Source organism: Sander lucioperca, chromosome 7 (assembly GCF_008315115.2).
Source record: "Sander lucioperca isolate FBNREF2018 chromosome 7, SLUC_FBN_1.2, whole genome shotgun sequence".
NCBI classification, from domain to species: Eukaryota; Metazoa; Chordata; class Actinopteri; order Perciformes; family Percidae; genus Sander; species Sander lucioperca.
In genome coordinates this window covers 20,513,277-20,540,006 of record NC_050179.1, presented here as the reverse complement: position 1 = coordinate 20,540,006, position 26,730 = coordinate 20,513,277, and the positions used below count along the sequence as shown (strand labels likewise).

General features: G+C 43.8%; 2 protein-coding genes across 4 annotated transcripts in view; one reads left to right on the top strand and one right to left on the bottom strand.

Annotated features, from left to right (window-relative positions):
• Positions 1 to 7,304: 7,304 nt before the first annotated feature.
• On the bottom strand, positions 7,305 to 13,823 carry LOC116055792 (iroquois-class homeodomain protein IRX-5-like). Its single transcript, XM_031307825.2, has 3 exons — positions 13,357 to 13,823; positions 8,799 to 9,174; positions 7,305 to 8,177 (listed from the first exon to the last, which is right to left on the bottom strand). The coding sequence occupies exons 1-3, from the start codon at positions 13,588 to 13,590 to the stop codon at positions 7,597 to 7,599; spliced, it is 1,191 nt and encodes a 396-aa protein (XP_031163685.1). The 5' UTR covers positions 13,591 to 13,823; the 3' UTR covers positions 7,305 to 7,596.
• A 1,088-nt stretch (positions 13,824 to 14,911) lies between these two features.
• LOC116055794 (ankyrin repeat domain-containing protein SOWAHC) overlaps positions 14,912 to 26,730 on the top strand; it is a 49,537-nt gene continuing 37,718 nt past the window's right edge. For 2 of the 3 annotated variants that reach the window (XM_036003497.1, XM_036003496.1), the window contains exons 1-4: positions 14,912 to 15,031; positions 15,218 to 15,382; positions 18,647 to 18,888; positions 26,710 to 26,730. The exon at positions 26,710 to 26,730 is cut by the window's right edge and continues 110 nt beyond it. In XM_036003497.1, the coding sequence (XP_035859390.1) occupies positions 18,675 to 18,888; positions 26,710 to 26,730 (235 nt within the window). In that variant the 5' untranslated portion in view covers positions 14,912 to 15,031; positions 15,218 to 15,382; positions 18,647 to 18,674. The remainder of the gene's footprint in view (positions 15,032 to 15,217; positions 15,383 to 18,646; positions 18,889 to 26,709) is intronic. The other variant, XM_031307826.2, reaches the window with a different exon arrangement.

The following is a 26,730-nucleotide window of genomic DNA, read 5'->3' as shown; positions in this document are numbered from 1 at the left end:
GCACTGGAAAAGGAGTTGCTTTATATCTCATTGTACATGTGTATAGTATAGAAAAGAAAGAAACATTGACAGGTACCCATCTGTGATCCACTCAACATCCTCTGATCTTAACTATTAGTCAAAATAATTAATAATTTCTGCTTTTTTTTAACAAAAAAAAAAAATAGGTGTAACATAAAATAGTTTTATTTAAAATGAAATGAGTGACAAAAACATTGTAAAATAAGCGTCAAAAGGGATTAGAAAAAGCGACAAAAACGTCGAAAAAAGCACCAAAAATTACATTTTTGACCCGGAAGGACGACAAGTTTATGGTCGATTGGAAGACAACATGAGGGTTACTCTCCAAAACGATCAGGGCTGCAACTGTTTCTTCAGGAGATAAATATTGGACCGGTGTGTGAGATGTTTGTCTATATATATATATATATATATATATAAAATCTATAACGCACATTAATCAACATGAGCACAGAGTTCAACATGTAAATGTGCCAGATGTATCCATGCAGGATCATTTTCATCTGCAGTCCCTGTCATGGTTGTTGTTTTCAGTTTCCTGTTTTACTTTGTAGTGTCTGTTTTGTTTCCTATGTCTTGTCTTGTTTTACTTCCTGTAGCCTTTTGTGTTTTCCCACCTCTGTGATTGTCCTCCCTGCCCTGATATGTTTCACCTGTTCTACAAGCTACAAGCCCAAATTAAGTTAGTTATCCCATTATATCTATTTATATTATTGTACATCAGAAAAATAAAAGACTTTATAATAATAAAATAACATGTTCTTCTAGAGAAGATGATTTAAGAGTCTTTCTTCTCAGACTTTCAGACAGATTTTACTTTTAGGATCTGATTTATCCTCCCTCAACCCTCTGAGATCTCAGGGTAGTTTCACATATCTTCTTAAATTTACCTTTTTAACATTCATTTCACATGTTTTCTAGAGCAATGTGTGAAGAGATACATACAGAAAGAAATAAGATAAGATAAGATAAGATAAGGATTCAGTTAAGTGTTGATCTCTGCAGTTTTACCTTCGCTGTGCTGAGATCCTGTTTCCCCCCCAGGCAGCAGCGCGGGGGAGTGGGTGAGGCAAGCAGTAGGGGTGAGGGACACCAAAACGAGCGATTATTCGACTATTTTCCACAATTTTCATGTTAGCTTGTTTATTCAACTGAGGCAATGCTCAATTCATTCCCTGAAATGTTGTCAAATGTTTTCTTTGCATCGGTCTGAAAGAAGACGTGTTACGGAAGATAAATCTATAAACTGCTCAGAGAACAAAGACACAAAGTGTCTCGCTTTAAAATCTTTTCTATCGATATACAGTCCAGCTGGAAATGACACAACATTAATATTAACATGTTTTGTCTGAAAATATAAAATTCCTGGAAGGAAACATAACCATATACAGGGCTGTAACAGATTATACAGTATTTCATTTTAAGCAAACACACGTGAAAGAAGGTAGCTGGAAATAAAACACATTTGATTTCCAGCTACCTTCTGTTTTTTAAATCAGAAAACAGACTTGAGAAAGTTTTTGTTCGTGTTTTAGGGAAAAAGAGAAGGGGAGGAAGGAAGGAGGATTCAGTTTCCTGTCCCAGAGGAGAGAAGAAACTAGAAAAGATTCACATTTAACAAGCTGACATCACACAAGTTTACCTGTTTTTGTTTAAAAACTCTTTACAGCTCTGGAGGACAGTGTGAAATATGTGAGTGTAGCTGTGATGTGAGGATGGATCTAGCAGCAGACTGGTTTTAGTCCCGGTGGCTGCAGTGTGGCAGCGTCCCCGGGGACACCGGAGCAGTTTGAGGGACAGCACATTTCGGGGAGCTGCCTGGGGGTGGGGGCGTGCTGGTCGGCCTGATGGCGGGGTGAAGCAACAGGGTTGAGTGGCATCACATCTGCCAGTCCTGGGGGTGAGACGGCCTCTTGCTGGCTCGCCAACATGCTCGCTGCTGTCTGACAGCATTTAGCTCGCTGCAAACACGCAGCTGGAGGCGCCAGGCGTATAGGAAGCAGACTGTACAGAAGGGGGGGGGGGGCATGCTGCTGGGTGACATGTTGTGTTTCTGTTGGAAGAAAAGCAGCGCCGGGAGTTAAAACGGAGGATCTTTACAGCTACAGATCTGCAGATATACTTGCTTTTTAGCCACTGGCTGCGTCGTGTACTACGCATGCTACAGAAAACTCAGACCGCATATTGCAGCATATTTGTCTTTGTACAGCAGCGCTGACACTTTGTACAGAGGCGGGTAATTGCGGACTAATACTGTGTCTCATATTACACACTTCTGTACTTCCACTTGTCATTTTGAGTACAGAGTGCGTTCACACTGACAAAGTGTGTCCAAACGCAGCACTATGAGTCCCTGGATGCTGCACTTAGAACTGTCCAAACGTTACACGGTCAACAAGTTACACAACTCGCCCTCAACAATCGCCACCAACTTATCTTTACACTTGTAAAAACGGCAACGAGGAAGCTGCATCAGTTGTGATTGAGACAATGATAAACAAACTGTATGACTGTACTCATTTCTACGTTTTTTTTCTCCAATAAGTACCATTGAACTTTATGGCCATTATCTTCATTACCACTGTCGTCGGGGTGATCATCGTCTGTTACTATGGCAGCAGAGCCTGCACCAGGTGCTTCCATGACGCTATCAGTCATTATGCTTCCTCCTCTTCTTCTTTAGTTTTGGCCTATGGTTGATGTTTTTTTTAACAGGCATCAGGTCACCAACTGGAATGGAGGGTTATCTTGGCAATCTAGGAGCAACGATTCACCAAACCTGCTTTTTTCCAATGTAACTAATTTTATTCTGATTTGATTTTGTAGTAACGAGTAACTAAGATGCTTCAGGGAAATGTAGAGGAGTAAAAGTAAAAGTTTTCGGAAATATAAATAACAGAGTAAAGTACAGATACGTGAAAATTCTACTTAAGTACAGTAGTGCAGTATTTGTACTTCGTTACATTACAACACAGCCTAAACGTGGATGGAAGAATCCATCTGCTGTGACAGTATCTGTACTGATTTCCTTCATTCAATTATCTTATTGCAGCCACAACACTAATTTAGCTTAGCTATTAGAGCAGCAATGCTGAATCGATGAGTTGTCAACTGTTAAGGAAAAACTGAGGAACTTATTTCACAAAGTGAAGAAGGTTCGGGAGGCTTTGATGAATTACACAAAGTATTTATTGAACACTCAGTTGAGGAGAATTTAGGATAACACAGTACAGTGTATGTGCCATCCCAACTTCAGTGTGGGTGCCATCCCAACTTCTGAAGTTCCTGTCTTCCTCAAGGTGTATTTAAACTAACACTGGAGGTGTTAAGTTTAGCTGAACTTTTTAAGGTAAATAAAGATATTGCTGGCGCCCAAATATCTCAGCACAGACAGTATGTGTTGTGTGTTTACTTCCTCTATGGCCTTGGTGGGGAGAGACAGCACTGTCTTATCATGCAGCTGCTACGTCTCCCGTCTTCCATGGAGACAGAGTTGAAGTACTCCTCTGCCTGGAAAGGTTCTGAGGTTATGTTGGACACTGACCTGAATGACACCTGGGTACCGCTGTCTCAACTTACATACTTAGGCCTCCTGCACACTGGCTGCGTGGCGTGAGCGTGTCAGCTGCGTGGCGTGTCCATTTTTATTTCGGCTCCCATGTTAACAGGTTAGAGCTTGCACACTGCTTGCGACACGCAATCGTGTTGGAAGCGTTTCCAGGCAAAATAGAATACGAAAAAATGTTGATATGTCATTTTAGTCACCTACAGCATTTTAATCAGGGAAAGAAAGAGGGATGCTGGATTGCAGGATAGCCTATGCTTTTAACATTTTAACAATTAAGCAAAATCTGTTGACCTCCTTTTTAAATTGTATTTCAATTGGATTCTGATAAAACCATAACATGGACTTTATTATCTCAGGAATGGGAATTGAAATACAAAAATATAAATATCGAAATATGTGCAAACAAATGTACAAACACAAAAATAATAAAGTTGAAGAACACGCTATTATTTCATTTTATCAATGGGAAACATACATGTGTACAGACAAGACTAGCAGCAGCAGCGCCGCGTCAGACACCTTTCTGGTTTGGAAAGACACAGAAAACACCACGCAGCCGCCACGCAACAGACACGCCACGCTCACGCTACGCAGGCTGTGTGCAGAAAGCCTTACATTACATTTAAGCTTCTTAAATGTGAATCAGTTCAGTGAATCAATCAGTCAAAGGGGCAGCTGTGGCTCAGGTGGTAGAGCAGCCATCTACCAATCGGAGGGCGGTGGTTAGATCCCTGCAGTGTACATGTCAAAGTGTCCTCGGGCAAGACACTGAACCCCGAAATTGGTGCTGATGCTGCACCTTCGGTGTGTGAATGTGTGTGTAAATAGTGAATGGTTCCTGTAGTGTGTAAAACACTTTGTGTAGTGTTTAAGACTAAAAAGAAAACGCTATAGAAATACAGTCCATTTACATTTAGGGCTCCTGCACACTGGCTATATATATATATATATATATATATATATATATATATATATATATATATATATATATATATTTTATATTTCAATTCCCTTTCCTGAGATAATTAAGTCCATGTTATTGTTTTATCATAATCCAATTGAAATACAATTTAAAAAGGAGTTAGATTGTTAAAACATCTTTTCCTATTCTATTTTGCCTGGAAACACTACCAACACGCTTGCGTGTCGCGTGAAAAATAGGCGTCGGTCCTATTTCTAGCATGCAAGTGTTTTCAAGATGTGCAGGAGGCCTTAGTTTCCTCACTCCTCTGTGACATTAAACTGAATATCTTTGAGTTGTTCAATCACAGAAGTTTTACTGTTTCGATAATCGATTATCAACATAGTCGGTGGTTAATTTAATAGTTGACAACTGATATATTAATCTTTGCATCGCTGAACATAACACCTGGGAAGAAAAGTATGATTCAAGATAAATGTAGTGAAGATTTAAATACTCTTCACTAAACATGAGTACATTCACAGCCACTGGGCAGAGCGTCCTCTTCCTCCTGAACATGAAACATTAAAATATGGAACATGGCCCTTTGAGCCGTTCAGTCCACAGATTAAACTCTCTGCGTGTAATTGTGCACAGTGCTCGCACTGATACACACTTCCTGTTTGTTGCTGTAGGATCAGGATCAAAAGAGAAGCAAGTCCGGCTGAAATTTACACAATTAATTCCTCAAAGATGCCCCGAGAAAATGTAAGATGTAAAAAATGTACGTAAGCCTCTTAACTGCTGATATTCTCCGGGCTGAAAGTGAACAGCTTGTGTGTGTGTGTGTGTGTGTGTGTGTGTGTGTCCTCTGAGCAGCACAAAACATTTTCAGTAAAAAAAAAAAAAACTTGCTGTATAAAAACACACAATACAGCTCTGCACTGTCAGTGTCCAAACAACAATATTGTGCCTAAAAAAATCTTCAAAAGCTACATTTTAAATGTTTAAAATCAATAAATCCATTCATTATTTTAAGAATCATGCATGAATGACATAAAAGTTGGAACATTTTGAGAAAAAAGTCAGATGTACAGACACCTATCGCTGGATTCCTCTGATACTGAAGAGGAGCCTTTCTCTGATTTCTAAGTGGATTTATTGACATTTATTCTGGACGGACATCGGATATAAAGATATCCTCGGGAAGTGAAAGTCATACTGAGTCTAAGACATTTCACTGAGAGTTTTGCATATCCTTTCCTCCTGCTCAACTCTCCGGTTCAATTTTCTGCAGCTGATAATTTAAAAAACCTCCTGTTCATATTTCCCCTGAGCTTTGATTTAAAGTGAATATGAGCGATATGTATATTCGTCAACAAATGGCAGGTGGTCAGTTTGGTATTAATAAAACTAGCTTTTAATGATACTTCATGTTCTGTGCAGAAACGCACTACAAAGATTACATCTTATCAACATAGAAAAAACATCTAAAATTGAATATTTGTGTTTCTAAATAAAAGTCAGAGGCCTCTGCCTCAGAGGCTGTCGTCTGTGTTTAATAAAGTTTTCTTTGATATCCAGGACGTTTCAGAGGAGAATCCCATAAAACACTGGTCCCAGGGTTTGCGGCTAGATTGCACCTGATGCATGTATTAACATCAGCACACGAGCAGACTGTGCAGGCGTCAACACTTCCTCTCCGTGTCATTGTAGCCGAACTGAAAACTACACAATCAAAGGTGCGGCGTGCAGAGAAATTAACAACATCTGCAACCAAGAAAACGGGTTTCCCTGACGGTAGCACGTAGCTACATGTAGCAGTGGAATGACTGTTACAGAGTATAGCAGCAAAATCACCAGTAAGGCTTCTAAACCAAAAACTACACAATCAAACATGTTCCAAACAACCAGATCTCACTCCTAACTCTTATACTGGCACTTGGTCAGTGACTCTCAGCGCCAGATGTATGGCACGCATCGGGGAGAGCAGCAGCTAAACGCGGCGCTGTAAGATGACGTAGTATTAAGAGATACAGCAGTAGAGAGTAGTATGTAGAGAGACAGCAGTAGAGAGTAGTATATAGAGAGACAACAGTAGAGAGTAGTATGTAGAGAGACAACAGTAGAGAGTAGTATGTAGAGAGACAACAGTAGAGAGTAGTATGTAGAGAGACAACAGTAGAGAGTAGTATGTAGAGAGACAGCAGTAGAGAGTAGTATATAGAGAGACAACAGTAGAGAGTAGTATGTAGAGAGACAACAGTAGAGAGTAGTATGTAGAGAGACAACAGTAGAGAGTAGTATATAGAGAGACAACGGTAGAGAGTAATATGTAGAGAGACAACAGTAGAGAGTAGTATGTAGAGAGACAACAGTAGAGAGTAGTATGTAGAGAGACAACGGTGGAGAGTAGTATGTAGAGAGACAACGGTGGAGAGTAGTATGTAGAGAGACAGCAGTGGAGAGTAGTATGTAGAGAGACAATGGTGGAGAGTAGTACGTAGAGAGACAGCAGTGGAGAGTAGTATGTAGAGAGACAACAGTAGAGAGTAGTATGTAGAGAGACAATGGTGGAGAGTAGTATGTAGAGAGACAATGGTGGAGAGTAGTATGTAGAGAGACAATGGTGGAGAGTAGTATGTAGAGAGACAATGGTGGAGAGTAGTACGTAGAGAGACAACAGTAGAGAGTAGTATGTAGAGAGACAACAGTAGAGAGTAGTATGTAGAGAGACAACAGTAGAGAGTAGTATGTGGAGAGACAATAGTAGAGAGTAGTACGTAGAGAGACAACAGTAGAGAGTAGTATGTGGAGAGACAACGATAGAGACCCCACCCACCATCTTTCCCTAGCCCTAATTTAGTGGTTTTATCCTGCACGTTAAAAAATGACGCCCTACCCAGAGCGTCTAAAAATGACACCAAAAGTCTTGACCCAGCACTTTAAAAATTATGCCAAAGCAACCAAAATAGTAAAGTGTAAACAAACGTGTGTTGAACAGTGTTAAAGCCTGAAGTGTTGACGCCTGCCCATGTTAAAGTCGACACGTGTATCTATTGATCGAGCGTCTACCCAGGTTCACCGGTCCCGGTGAATAAAGTGTTCAAAGGTTCGTCATGCCTTCCTTGAGTTTGTGCAGCTCCATCTGGCTCTGACTGCGCAGTTTGCAGTCTCTGGCCATTGCCTCGGCTCTCTGCAGCATCGTCTGCTGTAATCCGTTTAAGTGTGAGCCACCATGCAGCGGCCCCAGAGCACCGTAGCTCGAGTATCCCGGGACGAAGGGGGAGGCGTAGTAGAGGTGTCGGGGCAGGGTGGGGTTGTGCAGGTATGGGGTCCGGGCCGGGGCCCCCCCGCTCTGCGAAGAGTCACTAGATCCTTTACTTTTATCCGATGAAGTGGCGATTTCAGCCAGGGACCACAGTTTGGGTTTTGGAGCCGGGTTCGGTCCCTGGATGGCGCTGCAGGAGTCAACGTGCTTTTTAGATGGTGGGCTCAGCGGTCGCTCCGTCTCTGGCACTCTGACCGTCACCGGGGGTGCGTTTTGGGGAGGAGTGGGGCCAGGGAGGAGCGGCAGCCTCCGGTCCCCCGAGTCTTTAAAGTCTGGGTCGGTGTCGCTGCTGCTACCGCTGTCCTCTCTGTACACCAACACACAGGCGGTCCCCACAGAGGCAGGAAGATGAGAAGCTGCACAAACACACAGGAGAGTTTTGGTTTACTTTGGTTTTAAAACACCTGACACAGATTTCGGTATATTTAACAAACAAACAAAAGGACTCACAGGGCCCTATGTTGCATCAAATCCTGACACAAGTGTCTTTGCTAGTTTAAGACCAACGTAGTTGTCAGTTTCCCGTCCAGCACCCGCATCGTTTAAATAGTAAATGCTCCTGCGCCCATCTGTGGCCCATGGGCGTGCTGGTCTTACAGGGAGGTGTGTTCAGGTGCATTCTGGGTGTATTGCTATCTTGAGGCAGCGGAAAGTGATCGTGCCATTGACCAACAACAACCTGGTCTAAAGTCAATAACGCAGCATTTCATTGTTATTTTAACAGAGCATTAGTAAAATGCTCCTATTCTGAAACTCTGATTGGTTGATTGCATGTTACGCCCAAAACACACCTCTGATTAATGAAGACACTAAGTACAACCCTTTTGTATATATACCTTTTGCTATAACCATTATAATAGGGCCCACAGATTCACAGATCAGTCTGATATGAAACATGAACATGCAGAAACACAAAACCAACAAAATAAAACTATAAACAGCATTAAAGCTGCAACGATTTGTTCATCCTGACTCACCGTCTTCTTTCTTGGTCTCCAGCTCGTCGTCGTTTCTCTCCAGGTCGATGTTGTCTTCGTCCTCCTCGTCCTCGCTCCGGTTCCTCGGTGTCCACGTCATCTTGTTCTCCTTCTTCAGGCGCCGCCGTGCGTTGGCGAACCAGGTGGACACCTGCGTCAGCGTCATCTTGGTAATGATGGCCAGCATGATCTTCTCTCCCTTGGTGGGGTACGGGTTCTTCCGGTGCTCGTTGAGCCAGGCCTTCAGCGTAGCCGTAGCGTCCCGTGTGGCGTTCTTCCTGTAGGCGGGGTCTCCGTAAGGGTAGGGCCCCAGGGCCCCAAACGGGTGGTAGTCCAAGGAGCCGGAGACGCCCGAGGACGGATCATATCCTGGACTCTGAAACAGGAAACGGAGAGATTATTAAAGACTGTCCTTCCCTGAAAAATCAGACGTTACTTCACTTCCTGAAGGTTACCACGTGACTCAGAACGTGACGTAGCTCCGTTTGTTTCCTAAAGTTAAAAAAAACTCTCTGTTTCCTTTTCTTTTCAAACGGGACATGAACCCCGGTCTCCTGGGTGAAAGTCCTCTAAAAAGGCGAGAAAGATGCAAATGTTTTATTGAAAAGGGCGGCGAAAACTCAAAAACTACAAAAACTTTGGAAAAAGCCCAGTTTTGATTATTGGGGGAGTTGTAACCCTCCTATCCCCACACACACACACACACACACACACACACACACACACACACACACACACAAATTACACCTATGCCTTACCCACCTACTGTGCAATATTTAATATTTAATACTATTGATAATATTGATAATACTGTGCAATATCATTACTCTCATTGTCCAATATCTATCACTCATTGAATATGATGACCACTATTGGGCAATATTCAAATAATGTGCAATAACCCACACTGCATTTCACACTGTATATAAAACCATATATTATTTATTTTTTATATGTATATAGCGTCTCAGAACTGTGCACCTTTCCCCCTATTTTGCTACTATATATATGCTATACTTATTTTACTCCATGTTGTTATATTTATTTTACGTACATGTTGGCACTGGAAAAGGAGTTGCTTTTAATCTCGTACATGTGTATAGTGACAATAAAAGGCATTCTATTCTATTCTAAAAAGATCCGTCTCAGGATTTAAAGCATCGATATCGGATCATTGAAATGCAGATAGCTTTGAATCAAAACATCGATTGTTTTAAATTCTTGTCCTTCTGTTCCTTCTCTCGGCCTGCGTGGCGTTCTTCTCTAGATGCCCGGGGACGGATCATTACCATGCCAGTTTTCTGTCCTCAGCTCGACTTCACGCACACGTCAGAGTGTCTTCTGTCAGACTGTTTTTTGTCAGACTGTTTTCTGACAGACATGGGCGTAAATCTGATCTAACAGTAGACAATAAACATATCATTTCTGAAGAGCAATTTTTGAAGGGGACACAAATAATACAGCCACAATTATACTTGTAGAGGACATGTGTACACAAGCCACAAAAATACCTTAAAACATAATGACTTATTTTGAAAAAGTGTCCCCATATAAAAGAAATACAATACTTTGTACACTTGTTAAATTATCTGATCATAATGTAAATTAGTGACCCACTGGTAAAGCTCATCAAATATGAATTAGGTTCATAGGACCACGCGGTCATATTATAATTAGGATATATATTTAACTGCAGCAAACCCACTGATCAGCCACTTCAAACACAACTGTAGATCTTCAATATTAACCCTAATGTCAGTTCACACACATAACGTTAGGCTTATCGCCGTGGTAACGGTAGTTGTAGTGGGTGCATTTCTATCCAACAAGCTATTAAACAAGCTAGCTAACGTTACATTATATTACACTAACATAGCAAACTTTTTGACCCCCCCGACCCCCCTAGGATTTACGCCCTTGCTGTCTGACTGTTTTCTGTCTGACTGTTTTCTGTCTGCGAGCCGAAGCTGTTTTTCTTGGCAGCTCTTCAGCGGAGAGCAGATTACTAATCTTAATGTGACTATCGCTTAAAAAAAGCTTTAATTAAAACACACAAACAGGTTTTAATTTGCACACGGCCGCACCGTGCATCTAGAAGCACATTATCATTTTATCTCTACTGCTGTCTGTCTTTAAATCTCACATTATTATTGTTATTATTATTATTATTATTATTATTATTATTATTATTATCATTATTATTATTATTATTATTATGTTCTTGCTCATCCTGCACGAAACTGCACAGATTCAAATTCATAAACAGATTTTTAGGGCTGCAACTAATGATTTGTATCATCGTCGAAGGGAAGTATGTAGGGAAGTTTCAGTTGTAGAAGTATGTAGGTAAAAGAGGTAGGGAAGGAAAGAGAGAAACGGAGAGAAGGAGGGAAGGAAGGAAGAAAAGAAGAGGGAAGAAAGAAATAATGGAAAGAAAGCAAAGGAAGAATAAATAAGGATAGAAAATGGGAAGTCGGGAAGAAGACATAAGAAAGGAAGTATGTAAAAGAGGTAGGGAAGGAAAGAAAGAAAGGGATAGAAGGAAGGAGGACTCAGTTGACTGTCCCAGAGGAGAGAAGAAACATTTAACAAGCTGACATCACACAAGTTTACCTGTTTTATCATCAAAAATGACTCAAACTAGTTGCACATTAATGTATCCCTCCTGTTGTCCTCGGGTCTAATTTGACCCATTTTCAAAAAGTTTCTATATCAGAAATTTGGGTTTCTTTCAACCACATTTTCAAAAGAAATAACATGGATGGTTCCATACAACGCTCTTCACAAGTTGTATTCAATTTCATAGCATTTGATTTTTTTTTTATAAAAGAACATTAAAAAGTAACAAAAATGTGGTGAAAAAAAACATGCAAAAACGTCAAAAGGTGCAGAAATAAACGTTGAAAAAAGTGACAAAAACGTTGGTGGAAAAGCAACAAAAGTGTCGAAAAAGAGGACCAAAACGTTGAAAAAAAGTTTCAATTTTGACCCAGAGAAACAAGAAGTTGCACGGTCGACGGGAAGACAACACGAGGGTTAACTAAGCATTGATCTTTGCATCTCTACACGTCACATATTTGGTCATAATACTTGTTGTAGTATTTGAATAGTAACTTCTTCATATGTTGTGGTCATTTTTCTACATTTATGTTCTTGACTGTCGCAGTATTTCTGTTTATTTCTGTTTCTGTTTTCAAACAAACATATATTATTAAATATTATTTGAGTCTGTTTAGATCCATTTCACACATCTGGATGGATTCAGTTTGTTTCGAGTGATTCTCTAATAAATCATAATAAATAAAAAATGTATTTTAATCTCTCAAATGTATTCCAAGTAAACATTTGGTTTAAATTCATGAGAAAGAAGGAAAAAAACAACAGAAAAACAGATTAAATTAAAAAGTGCAAAATGATTTTGGGTGAGAAAAAACACCCATCTCAAATTAAAAAAAGTGATTTCTTTTTTTTTTCATCTCTACACAGCTCGCGGGTTTTTAGTTTTCCTCTTCTGAATTTAATTTCACTAAAAATGTAAAAAAAAACAAAAAAAAAAACATGAAATTGAAGAGACTTTTCTCAGAGACAATGAAAGAGAAGATGTGTGATCAATAAATAACTCCATTTAGCCCCGAGGTTGAACTACAGTTAGTAGCTGAAGCTGTCCACATTATTTCATGTTTAAATGTCCGTTTCCGTTTCTTCTACACTCCTCAGTTTGCGCGCGGAGCTCCGTGACGCAGCACGAGCGATGCTTTTGGGGTTTTTATCTCCAACTAGAACCCCGGAACCAGAACTCACCCCGCTGCTCTGTGTCTGGGTTAAGGTTGTTTTATCTGGAGGCAGATTACAAACTCTCTGCGTTGGTTGGAAAGTATTTCGGTTCAACGTGTGTGATATTATTATTAATACACTTCCTTCAAAATCATCTCACTCGAGCCTCTTGGACAATTTAGAAATCGGGTTTGAAACCTGCAAACTTCTACTTGTAACTGCTCTACACTTGTTCTTTCTTTTGCATCCTTATTATTCTAACTCATGAATCAAATCATGTTCCTATTCAGGAGGTTTTATAGTCTTTCTATGTTTCTTATGATTGTATGAATGAAGATGGTTTTGATAGTTGTGTTGTATGTATCTGCTGTTATGATGATAATGATTGTGTTATATGTTGGGACCCCCTCGAAAACGAGATGATGCATCTCAAGGAGTTTATCCTAATAAACATATTTGAATTTTAAATGCTGGTAAAATATGCGAGTGGCTGTTAGATTTGCTTCACTCACCAGCCACAAAAAAAACCAATCTTAATCTGTTGATAACATTTGAACATTAATTAGGCATTCGGCTAGTGGACAGAAAGTTCTACATTTAAAACAACAGAAGTTAACCCAAAATGCTTTCCAACCAACGCAGATGGTTTGAAATCTTCCTCAATACAAACAGACACCATTCACTAACCCTCTGGCTGCATTCTGGACACAAAGTTAATTCGATACCCTGTTTAATAAATGTGATATAGTCTGTAAATAAAGATGACTCCGCTGCGGACACTCACCACAAAGGAGCCGAGCGCAGCGGCGGCCCGGGGCTCCCCGCCGTACGGGAGCTGCGAGCTGAAACCGGGAGAGTTCGCTGATCCCGAGTACGGAGCGAAGGCTGAGCCCGAAGAGGAGCGGCCCAGCTCCTCCGTCCTCGGTCCCAGGAGGAGTCCGGAGCCGAAGGACGGACAGGAGTGCAGAGCCAGAGACACGGACGGCTGGAACAGGAAACCCTGAGGAGGATAAGCCATGGCGGCGCGCACGGAGCCCGACTATTACGCACGGGCCAACTCCTCACATCGGAGAGCCAAAGCGCGCGGTTCCCCGAGACAGCAGAGGGAAGAGAAGAGGAGGAGGAGGAAGAGGAGGAAGAGGAGGAGGAGGAGGAGGGAAGAAGAGGTTTAAAAACGAAGGAGAGTCCAGGAGCATCAGTTCAGTTTGTGTGTTTCTAGTTTTCAGCTTCAGCTGCTGCTGAGAGACTCAACACTGAGAGAGAGAGAGAGAGAGAGAGAGAGAGAGAGAGAGAGAGAGAGAGAGAGAGAGAGAGAGAGAGAGAGAGAGAGGAGAGAGAGAGAGAGAGAGAGAGAGAGAGAGAGAGAGAGAGAGAGAGAGAGAGAGAGAGGGAAGAAGGGAGGGAGACAGAGAGAGAGAGAGAGAGAGAGAGAGAGAGAGAGCGAGAGAGAGAGGGAGGTAGAGACAGACAGAGAATGGGAGGGAGGGAGCAAGAGAGAGAGAGAGAGAGGGAGAGAGAGAGAGAGAGAGACTTTAGAGTGTTAATATACAAAATGAATAATCGTCCAATAATGAGTTTATATCAGTTTCATCTGATCAAACAGCAGCTGAAACATCAAACAACACATTAATATGAATGATGTTTGCTAATCACAGCGCCCCCTACAGTCGCCCCCTACGGTCGCCCCCTACGGTCGCCCCCTACAGGCCTGTCCTCCACAATCAATACATCGAAAACTGGGCAGGGGTTCAGACACCAAACCATTCCTCTGTCTCCGACTAATATCTGAATGAAATCCTGAGAGTGTGGAGTCTGGACCATCATAGTGTACACTACACTAGAATACTGAAAAGATTAAAGTCTAGCTAGCTTGGTTAAAGTTTGCAATGTGTGACCTTGCAAGATCTCCAGTCTTTACATCTGATGACAGTGTTTAACGGTAGATGTGAGATGGTGTCAGACTTTAGTCTTTTCTAAGTCTTCTAGTAGTGTACGGTAGGCAGTAGACTCAGTTTCACACCTTAAGAATCTAAGACTTAGACTCAGACTTTAAGACTAAAGTGATCACATATCTGGTTCGCTTTAAGCCTTAATGTTTGAGATGAGGCTTATTAAAAGTGGAATATGTATGGCCCCCTCAGTGAACACAGTCGGCTATTCCAATATAGACCTTTTTCACGGCAGATACGTTGACATGTCATAGCAGGAAAAGCACAGGTGTATTCAAAACCATTATGCATTCCACTTAGGAGAGGTCCTGGTATTGAGCATGATGACTCACTGAAATAGCTTACTGGGACACTTGATGGAACTGAGCCATCATTAAGGTTACCTATTTCAGCTGTGCTTTTTCTACTATGACAAGTTAGAATGTCTGCTGTGAAAAAGGTCCATTAAGTTCCCTTCACTGACAGCACAGTTTGTCCACATGTGCTGCGCTTACATCACAGTCAGCCTCAGTGAGTTACTACGCTGGTGATTCAGACTTTCATTTGGTGGACAAACACTCGTGTTCCGTGTAGTATTTAGAATGATTTAAAGACAACGATGCACAGACAGAGTTTGTGGGGTTAACGGGGTCAGAGTGTGTCTAAGCCCGGCTCACTATGCCACAGTCTAATCTGATTTGTTTGTCCTATAATTAGCATCGGAGCGTCTGGAGAAGACTGAAGAGTGAGAGTCCCGTCAGCCTTGGTCACAGATGAGGGAGCATCAGAAACACGTCGTCTCTTCGGTCTGTTGATGGTGAAGTCTCTGTGTTGTCTCTGCTCCGGGTGAACAGAGGCTGCACAAGTCCTCCAGGTCTGCAGGTAAAAGCTTTGCTGATTAATATCCGTTGATCCTAATTACTGAACTGTCCTGCAGCTATTTAAGGCGTCGTCCCTGTCTGAACACATCCTCTCATTTTGTTTCTGCAGCCAGCTATCTTTCATTCTCTAATCATCTGATTAGTTGTTTGCATCCTGATATCACTTCTGTTATTATTCTTTCACTTACTTCTGTTTGAAAGGAAAATCCAACTAGCTCTAAGATTACAACTTAACCTTAACTTAACTACAGTTCCCATAATGCTTTGGGAATGTAAACAGGAAGTCCAATGTCAACAATCACTGGATTACTGTGATGCTTAAGAAAAGTTCAAAACAAGTTCTGCAGACAAAATGTTCTAATATTTCTTGAGTTAGTAGCCTTTTTCAAATTTTTTTCATTACATTTTTGTCGCTTTTTCTGACATTTTTTGGGGGGAAAATCGATACTTTTTCTGACATTTTTGTTCAATGGTGTGATGACAACTAATTATACTTATACTTTTTTTATTGATCCCCAGTGGGGAAATTACAATTTGCACTCTGTTAGAAATCACTACACACAGGCCTGAAACACAGACACACACATGCTCAGGACCTATTCATACACTAATGGAGAGATGTCAGAGTGAGTGGTGGTGATGGATAGATGGATAGATGGATGGATAGAAGATAGATAGATAGATAGATAGATAGATAGATAGATAGATAGATAGATAGATAGATAGATAGATGGCACTGTATTGTCAGTAGACACGGACATTAGTCTTGCAATACAAGCTCCAACAATAACAACACAATAACAACTTGAAGACAAAAAGCTAAGAACATTCACTCAGGCATCATTAAAAACAAAAGGAATCATGGGTAATTCTGGCCATGTTCATTCTTGTAGATTCTCTTCGATGCATCCAGAGCTTGTAATTCTGGGGAAGCATAATGCTTTGAATTATGTATTTATTACTTCACTTAAGTTGGATTATGGTTGTATATTTATATATATATATATATATATTCAGCTTTTATTTAGCAACATGTGTGTGCTTTGCTGCTGTTGCCTGGGTTTCCCATTTGTTGACTTGCTGCTGCTGACATGTTGGTTGATTGAATGATTGCAATGTTTATTCTGCTCTGTTTGTTGTTCTGTGTGACTAGTTGACTGCAAAATTGAATTGCCCTTTAGGGATAAATAACGTAGTTTGAATTGAATTCAATAAACTGTCATGTTGCTCGCTGAAGGCCCCAGCTGACAGTTTCTCTCTGTAAAAGAAACATCAAATTCAAGCGGCTCTCATTTTCCCGGAGCAGTTGTGCGGTTTGATTCCCGGCTGAGTCTCTAACCCGCGCTACTAACTGAATATTGATTTGGCGTAATGAAGCCAGAGTAATGTGGAAACATTCTCCTTAAGGAGTCTCTAAGCACATCACGAGCATGGCTGCACTGCCGGCTCTTAAACTGCTCCTCTACAGATGGGTCCAGCAGATTATGGGATGGCATTTTCACGCTTTTTTAAGCATCTTTCATTAAAGCGCTGCGCGGCGGCGGGCGGAGGTGAACACACCTCTTATTCCCCTCTGCTGGTGATGATACTCCAGAGGCGTCTCCTTAAATACAGTACTGAGTAATGGCGCGGAAAAGCTCCGACGCCTCTTTCATCATCGCTGAGTCGAGACCCCCTCCACCACCCCCGGGGGGGCCCGGGGGGGCCCGAGACGACACCGTAATGCGCTTTTATCATATCAAAAAGTTATGTTAACAATTTGCATGTACAAAGTTGAATATTCAGGGAAATGTTCTCCTCGTATTCTCCGCGGTGGCGACTCTTTTGTGAAGGTTTTTCACATGAAAGGAGCGCTCGTTTGTTTCCCCCGCAGCAGCTCATAAATTAGCTTAGCCCGCGGGCCAAATGTCCAGAGGTTACTTAAAGACAGTGTGTTTAATTAATTGGAAAACACTCCTTTTTAATAGTTATTATCCAAGTATGAAATGCAATCCTTGTTATCTGTGCTCAAACATAATTACCACCCGTGGGATTTCTCTATTAATACAGGAAATGTTGCTGTGAAGTGGGGAGACTTCACAGAGCGGACATAACGGCTTCAGATGAGACACAGTACACGTTCATATATAGTTAAAAACTGCCGCAGGTTTTACACTTAGTGTTACCTGTCATACACTGGATAAAAAGACAATATCAAATGAGATTCAAATGTGTAAATCAAAGAAACTGTTTCTCTGTAAGTGATGATTGCAGAGCTGCAGCAGAGAAAGATCCTTTTTGTTAAAGATCCAGTGTGTAACGTGTTTAGTTGTTCATTATCAAAATCTGTGTTGCCCGTTCACAAACTTGTCCTTTTTCATGAATATTTACCACCACCATCAATTCCAAGTATTCCTATTGGCTTGAAATGTTACATTTGCATTTGCTTGAACTATGGTAGACTGGGGTAGAAATGGTCACGTTATTTAATCTATTAATTCGTGTTCACAGGGAAGTTTTTCTTGTTTTTTTTTGTGGCGGCCAGCACGAAAATGAAAAGTAATGTATTTCAATGGGAAGCATATTTCGTGATCGTGATGTTGTACACGAATCAATAGATTAAAAATAACGTGACAATTACACAAACTGCCGTGAGACCGTGTTGCAATACGTGAATTATCAACTCTCACCTCATTTTCCAAACAGATAAAAAAATAGCTACTGCAAAATCAAACATGTTGTCATTAGCTGGGATAATCTCTAATTTGTCCTCTGATGTTGATCTGTAATTTATGTAATTTTTTATTGTGATGTTTTACTCTGATTTTTTATTTATTTAACTTAATTTATAGGGACCATCAACCTGTCAGGGACTAAGGATGGAAATTAGCCTTTGGTTATAATCCTGTATATTTACATTCTTCAAAATGTTCATTTGTCCCTTTTTGAAATAAATAAACTTAAAGTTAAATTTAAAACACATTTCATTCAAAGTGGACAAAAACATTATGAACCTTTTTTTAATTTCCTTCTTTATAACGGTCACAGAGAAGCCGTCGTTGTTCTCAGGCTCCTCCAGCAATGCTGCTACAAATATTTAGGGCTGGGTTAAAAAAAAATCGATTTTCTGATTCAAGTGGATCTCTATTTGAATGCTCTGATAGCGATTCAAGTCCTGAGACAAATCTTTTAACGGTCTCTGTTTTAAAGCTAGAGTGAAGATGTTGGTATCATATGAAACTAGACGATCTCAGGGATGCATGAGTATCTGTGCGTCTCGTTTCAGAGCTGAACTCTATGACAGAAAGGAGACAATGAACCTGGACGCACACCAGGATCCAGAGAGCCTCAGACAGGATCCTCAGAGTCTCAGACCAGAGCAGCAGAGTCTTCACTCCAGTCCATACCAGGTTCAGGGTCCGGATAAAGATGAAGCTGAGCATCAAAAACGTGATCCAGATCCACCTTATGCCCACTCGAAGGAACAGGAAGTGGACCAGAATCCAGCAGGAACTGGCAGAGATTCAGGTGAGGATTGGTGCCTCGATTTGGAAAAATTAGAAATGGGCTTGAATGGGCCATTGGCCAGACGGACTTGCAGAGCAAATTTCAAATTTGCCGGACGTTTGTCAGGGTTTTCCCAGGCTAGTTCCCTAACACAGAAGTGTTACCTATCACGGAAATCATTACCTATCACAGGAACTATTCCTTATCACAGAAACCGTTCCCTATCACAGAAACGTTCCCTATCACAGAAACGTTCCCTATCCCAGAAACGTTCCCTATCACAGAAACGTTCCCTATCATAGAAACCGTTCCCTATCACAGAAACGTTCCCTATCACAGAAACCATTCCCTATCACAGAAACGTTCCCTATCACAGAAACGTTCCCTATCCCAGAAACGTTCCCTATCCCAGAAACGTTCCCTATCACAGAAACGTTCCCTATCCCAGAAACCAATCCATATCACAGAAACCTTGACTGGGGCGTTTCTAGGACTTGAGGACGTTCGGGGCTTAGCACAATCCTACTGAGAAATACTGCATTCAGCCAGGCTGTCTTTTGCTTTAGGGCAGCACATCAGTGGAATACCAATGTGATATCATGACTTTGCGTAAACATACACGCCACTTTCTAAAGGCAAGTGGTGTGTTATCTGCACACATTTTGAGTGCCGGATACAGCGGATGGGTTGGGTTTAGGAAAAGAAGAAAGCGACGGTTGAGTTTAGGAAACGTGACATGCGGGACACGAAGATAACGTGACACGCGGGACACGATCCCTGGTCTCCTGGGTGAAAGTCCTGTGTTTGACCCATCTTTCACCCCCGACCAACCTCCCTACGCAGATTTCCACCCTTTCATACTACTGTCTTCGGCATCAATTCACATGCAATCCCAAGGTAGTGTAAGTCAATGGAGGCCAAACAGCGTTGATAAACACGCTAAAAAGCGAGTATGCGTCTTGATAACACGCAATAATGGCATACGAATTGGCGTGTCATACATACGCCATTTCATGAGATCAGTCTGAGAATACAGTTCCACAATCAATAGAGTTTTCATCATATCACTCATGTAAGTCTAATGCAAAAAAAATGGCTAGTCACAACCCAAAAATGTCAACATTGATCCAACTGATATGAACTATATGTCTGGTTTATATAGGCTATAGATTTATTTAATTATATTTATGTTGGTGTTTTTTTTTAAACTACAATGAAATGTGATTTTAGTTGTTTATACAATACACAAATGTCATGTGTATTTACATGTATTTATCTTTGTATTTAATGTTACGCTCATGTTAGGATACCTATCATTGTTTTTTAAGGAGCCTATCGTAACATCTGGCCAGGGACTGCAGATGAAAATTAGCCTTTTGGCTAATTCTGGCATTTTGTTTATTTTTTTTTAGACATTTACAGAAATGTTTATTAATATGCACTGTCCCTGTCAAATAAAGATTAAATTAAATTAAAATGCAACTTGACTTGCCCAGTTAATAGCCAGTGTGTCCACTTCAGCTGCCCAGCTTGCAGATGTTAGTTAGATTTGGCCTAATCACAGCTGGCCTGGCAACTCAAAGGCAAAGGTTTTGTTTGCAGATTTGTGAGGCCACATAAGATGAAAAGTTTGAGCATTAAACACTTAATATCCTGCATTCTGGTGAATGTTTATGCATCTTTTTCAGCATCAATTTATGCTGAAAATATTTTTATTTATGTAAAGGGAAACATATGTGACATTTCATAATATAAAAACAGAATGGAATTTAATGCAGTAAAGCCTGGTTCACATGGCAGGATAATTAGTCCGATTTTAGCCCCGATTCACCCCTTCTGACAATCTTAAGGATGCTCCGATTATGGTAAAATAATCTGATCAGATGTTCCTGCCGTGTGTGGTGTGTTAAGACTGCTCTCGTCTGCTCGGAAGGACGTCGGGACCGCTCCCATCTCAAATCGGGGATATCCAACATGTTGGATTGTTTTGGCCCGATTCCTCCTCGTGTGTGGTGTCCCCCGGGGACAAACGAGCACGCAGCCTGTGGACTGTGGCGTGTAGCCAATCAGAAAGAGAGGTGACGAGGCGGCGAGGAAAGCACCGGGAAACAACATCAAAACAGCCGGCGGCACGGCGCACCAGAAAGTCCGGTGGACGTCGGAGATAAGTAGAGCAAGTATAGTCCATGCTGGCGTTGTCTCCACTTCTTTGACCGTCGCCTTTTCTTTTGATAACGTTTTTTTCGGTTAAAAACAAACTATAAATTATCACCACTGCATCCTCTTCGTCCGCCATGATTGTTTACTCTGAAGTCACGTTTGATCTCGAGGGATTTTGCGAGATTTCCCGTCTGACCTGGGAATGCTCGGGAGTCAGATCGGTTCGTGTGTGATGTGTTGTACCACACGCTGTACGACCAAAACTGTTAGACCGTGATTTTTTATCGCCGTGTGTGGAGTCTCTCAGGATTGGAAAATCGGCCGACAATTTTAAAATTGTGCCGTGTGAACCAGGCATAAGGCTCTCCAAACCGTTCTCATTCCAAATTTGTTATATAAGGACGTTTGGACAGTGGCTGTCAGCGGCTGATGCGACAAAAAAGGCATCTTTCAGCGTGTTTGTGTAATGCATCGGGGAGAGCAGCAGTTAGATAGGATTTAGCGAGTAGTATGTAAGGGCGAATTTCCACGTAAGGAGGTTGGTTGGGGGGGTGGATGAGTCAAACAAACACAGGACTTTCACCCAGGAGAGCGGGGTTCGCGTCCCGTTTGTCATGCTTGCTATAGTCGTTTTTTTCTTTCCTCCCACGTGTCACGGAACCGTAAGCCCACCCACGACCCTTTCCTAAACATAACCATCCCGTTCTTCCCGCGTGTCACGGAACCGTAAGCCCACCCACGACCTTTTCCTTAACATAACTGCGTCAAAAGGGACGGCAATAGTCCTGACCAAGCGCGTTTACTTATAACGCTAAAGGGACGGCAATAGTCCCGACCAAGCGCGTTTACTTATAGCGCTAAAGGGACGGCTCTAAAGGGACAGCAATAGAAGTTTAGGGAAGTGGCTGAACACTGCTTCCCATCAGAGGTGGAAAACCGAAAGTACGGCAGAAATACACGGAGCACAAGCGTGACACATCTGCCACAGCACGGCCACAGCAGAGTGTTTCCAGAATGATTACCTGAAGCTGCACAGACCACAGACGCCGCGCTGCTCATCTCTATTTTTACAGAGAAGCGACACACAAGCTCCGTGTGTTTGAGCCTGAACCATAGACTGTAAACATCACTTCAGCATCACAGGAACTTCAAACTAAATGTAGCAATATTATTGTGCACCTAAAAGGTACACTGTGTAGTGTTTTAAGTATTTTATTAGCTAAAATCAATGTCTTCATTCAGGCTTCCATGTCATTCCGCCATTTTGAAAAACTATAATCATAGTTGCACATAGTTGCACTAGTGCACATAAAGCACTAGCCTACCTGAACCTTCGTTCAGAGCCAGTGTCATGTGACTGAAACCAGCTGAAACGGAGAAGGAGATCAGTGAGAGGTGCTTGTCACTGCACTTTAGTTCATAATGGAGGATTATACTTATGCCGAGCCACAGAAAAAGGAATCCTCGTCTGTCAGGGTTTTGGTATTTTGTGGTGTGTATTATTTTTGTAGTCGGTTTCTGTTCTGTATTGTGCTTGTTTCCTGTTTTATTTTGTAGTCTGTCTTGTCTCCCTTGTCTTGTCTAGCTTTCTTCCTGTCTTTGTTTGTTTCCCGCCTTTTTTGATTTGTTCCACCTGTTGTGTCACCTGCCTCTCGTTCCCTCGTTACCTTGTGTATTTAGCCTCTCTGTTTTCCCTTGTCTCTCGGCGGATCATTGTTTGTGTCTGGTTTTGTTCCTGTCAGCACGTCGTAGCCTGTTCTGTTGTTTTCTGCCTGCTCCATTTTTGGACAGCCTTTGGTTTACTCCTGTTTTTGTGTTTAATAAATCCTCGTGCTCATTACTCCTTCGCCTGCTCTCTGCATTTGGGTCCACCATCCTCGCTAACCATGACAGAATGATCCGACCAACTATGGACCCAGCAGAATTCAAGCCAGTTTTTCATCCACTGGACTCGGATGGAAAACTTTTGATTGGGTTTTACCGCTCCCTCCATGAGGAGGAGCCCGCCTTCGCTAGGCACCTTATGGAGGTACGTTGGCAGGCCACAGCACAGGAGTTTCGCCTCCCCGTCTCCATGCCTGTTTTTTGTCCTGAGCCTCAGCCGACCTGTGTACCTGAGCCTAAGCTAACCTGTGTATCTGAGCCTGAGCTGACGTGCAACCCTTCTGTTCCCGAGCTGACGTGCAACCCTTCTGTTTCCGGGCTGGCGTGCAGCTCTCCTGACCCTGGGTTGACGTGCAGCTCTCCTGATTCCGGGCGTACGTGCAGCTCTCCTGACTCCGGGCTGACGTGCAGCTCTCCTGACTCCGGGCTAGCTAGTAGCCTACCTGAGCCCAGGCTAGCTAGCAAACCCCCTGAATTCAAGCTAGCTAGCAACCTTCCTGAGCCCAGGCTAGTTAGCTGCTCTTCTGAATCCAGGCTAGCTAGCAGCCTTCTTGAGCCCCGGCTGGCTAGCAGCCCCCTTGTGCCCAAGCTAGCTAGCAGCCCTCCTGAGTCCAGGCTAGTTAGCACTCTCCCAGATCCCAGGCTTGCTAGCAGCCTTCCTAGTGTCCCCAAGCTGCCCAGTTTCCCAGCACTGCCCAGCTTCCCCGAGCTTCCTAGCTTCCCCAAGCTTCCTAGTGTTCCTGAGTCCAGGCTAGTTAGCACTCTCCCAGATCCCAGGCTTGCTAGCAGCCTTCCTAGTGTCCCCAAGCTTCCTAGCTTCCCCAAGCTTCCTAGTTTCCCCGAGTTTCCTAGTGTTTCCGAGTTTCCTAGTGTTTCCGAGTTTCCTAGTGTTTCCGAGTTTCCTAGAGTTCCCGAGTTTCCTAATGTTTCCGAGTTCCCTAGTGTCCCCAGGTTGTCCTTGATCCTGGATCCCCGGCTGGCTAGCAGCCTTCCTGATCCCCGGCTGGCTAGCAGTCCTCCTAATCCACGGCTGACTAGCAGCCTTCCTTATCCCCAGCTGACTAGCAGCTTTCCTGATTCCCGGCCGGCTAGCAGCTTCCCAGAATCCCGGCTGGTTAGCAGCCGCCCCGAGCTTCGGCTGGCTAGCAGCCTCTTAGGTCCCCAGCTGGCTAGCTGCTCCCCAGATCCCCAGCTGGCTAGCAGCTGCCCAGAACCTCCGCTGACGTGCAGCCTTCCAGAATCTCCGCTGACGTGCAGCCGTCCAGAGTCTTCGATGACCGCTCTGCTAGAGTCTTCCAGTCGTCTAGAGTCTTTGATGACCGCTCTGCTAGAGTCTTCCAGTCGTCCAGAGTCTTCGATGACCGCTCTTCAAGAGTCATCGATGACCGCCCTTCCAGAACCGCCGCTGACGTGCAGCCTTCCAGAACCGCCGCTGACGTGCAGCCTTCCAGAACCGCCGCTGACGTGCAGCCGCCCAGAACCGCTGCTGACGTGCAGCCTTCCAGAGTCTCCGTTGACCGCTCTGCTGGAGTCTTCCAGTCGTCCAGAGTCTTCGATGACCACTCTCCCAGAGTCGACGTCGACAGACCTCCCAGAGTCTACGTTGACAGCTCTCCCAGAGTCCACGTCTACGGGCAAGCCAGAGGCCTTGCCGGTCTCCGGCGTCCAAGAGACTGCCCCTGAGGCTTTGTTGGTCTCTGGAGTCCCAGAGACCTCCCTAGTGACTTTGCCTTTGTTCTGCCCCCATGAGACTTTGCCTGTGGCGGTCAGGCCGACTCCTGCCCCTCGTGTCCTGTCGGCGGTCAGGCCGACTCCTGCCCCTCGTGTCCTCTGGGCGGTCAGGCCGACTCCGGCCCCTCGTGTCCTCTCGGCGGTCAGGCCAACTCCTGCTCCCCGTGTGTTGTCGGCGGTTCGGCCGACTCCTGCTCCCCGTGTTTTGTCGGTGGTCCGGCCGACTAATGCTCCAGTTACCCTGTCGGCGGAGTTGCCGACTCCTGACCCTGTTGTCTTGTTGTCTGTTACTGATCCTGTTACCTTGTTGGCAGACACTGACCCAGCTGACCCGTCGCCTGTCTCCAGCCCAGCTGACCCGTCGCCTGTCTCCAGCCCAGCTGACCCGTCGCCTGTTTCCAGCCCAGCTGCCCCTTCATCTGCTGAGCCTGTCTGGCCACCAGAGGGGATTCGCCTTCGCCGCCGGTCTTCAGAAGGAATTCGCCCTCGCAGACGGCCTCCAGAAGGATTCTGCTTTCGCTGTTGCCCTCCAGAGGGGTTTCGCCTTCGTCGCCGTCCTTCAGAGAGGCTTCGCCTTCGCCGCCGGTCTTCAGAAGGGATTCGCCCTCGCAGACGGCCTCCAGAGGGGTTTCGCCTTCGCCGCCGGCCTCCAGAAGGATTCTGCTTTCGCTGTCACCCTCCAGAGGGGTTTCGCCATCGTCGCCGTCCTTCAGAGAGGCTTCGCCTTCGCCGCCAGTCATCTCGGTGCCCTCGACATCCTGTACGGCCACCAGAGAGATTCTGCCTTCGTCGCCGGTGGCCAGAAGGGTTCTGCCTTCGTCGCAGGCAGCCTGAAGGTTTCTGCCTTCGACTCTGCCCCCTGTTGCCGAGGCCTCTCTGCCCCCTGTTGCCGAAGCCTCTCTGCCCCCTGTTGCCGAAGCCTCTCTGCCCCCTGTTGCCGAAGCCTCTCTGCCCCCTGTTGCCGAGGCCTCTCTGCCCCTGTTGCCGAGCTCTCTCTCTCAGCCCCTGTGACTCTCTGTTCCCTGTGACCCAGGGCGTTGTGCCCCAGTGACTCTCTGTTCCCTGTTGCCGAGGCCTCTCTGCTCCTTGTTGCCGAGGCCTCTCTGCTCCTTATTGCCGAGGCCTCTCTGTTCCCTGTTGCCGAGGCCTCTCTGTCCCTGTCCCGGGGCCTTCCTGTTCCCTTCCTGTTCCCTGTCCCCGAGTGTCTCTCCATTCCCTAGCCCCACTTGACTTGTTTGCTGACCTGTTTGGCCCTCCTCCGGTCCCCCTCCGCCCACCCTGGGTGGTCTTTTTGTTCTGTTTTTGGGCCATCTGGGATCTGTCCCTTGGGGGGGGGTACTGTCAGGGTTTTGGTATTTTGTGGTGTGTATTATTTTTGTAGTCGGTTTCTGTTCTGTATTGTGCTTGTTTCCTGTTTTATTTTGTAGTCTGTCTTGTCTCCCTTGTCTTGTCTAGCTTTCTTCCTGTCTTTGTTTGTTTCCCGCCTTTTTTGATTTGTTCCACCTGTTGTGTCACCTGCCTCTCGTTCCCTCGTTACCTTGTGTATTTAGCCTCTCTGTTTTCCCTTGTCTCTCGGCGGATCATTGTTTGTGTCTGGTTTTGTTCCTGTCAGCACGTCGTAGCCTGTTCTGTTGTTTTCTGCCTGCTCCATTTTTGGACCGCCTTTGGTTTGCTCCTGTTTTTGTGTTTAATAAATCCTCGTGCTCATTACTCCTTCGCCTGCTCTCTGCATTTGGGTCCACCATCCTCGCTAACCATGACATCGTCGCCAAAAAAGCAAAAATTGGAAGACATGTTGTCATAGCTTCTTGGTACATAACGGCTACCGTAGTGGCAAAACACATTTGAAAAAGCGAGGCGCTAGAGAGCACTTTTCGAATGCAAAATACAATTTCACCGCTAGATGGGAGAAATTCCTACACAGTGTACTTTTAACTTTGTGTTGCCTACATTTAAAACTACATTCGGGGCTGAAGCCCTGGAAAAATGGCCGATGCTTCCAGAGTCTCTTTCTATTCATGATGTTTGGATTGTAAAGTCTGATTCCTCCTGTCTGTTTACAACAAGTTTTCCATCAAGATCCGGACC

Coding starts and splice junctions, on each gene's coding strand:
- LOC116055792 (XM_031307825.2), bottom strand. CDS start 13,590: ATGGCTTATCCTCCTCAGGGTTTCCTGTTCCAGCCGTCCGTGTCTCTG. Junction 9,175..13,356: donor CTGCGCTCGGCTCCTTTGTG/GTGAGTGTCCGC, acceptor TTCCTGTTTCAG/AGTCCAGGATATGATCCGTC. Junction 8,178..8,798: donor GGAGACCAAGAAAGAAGACG/GTGAGTCAGGAT, acceptor GTGTTTGTGCAG/CTTCTCATCTTCCTGCCTCT.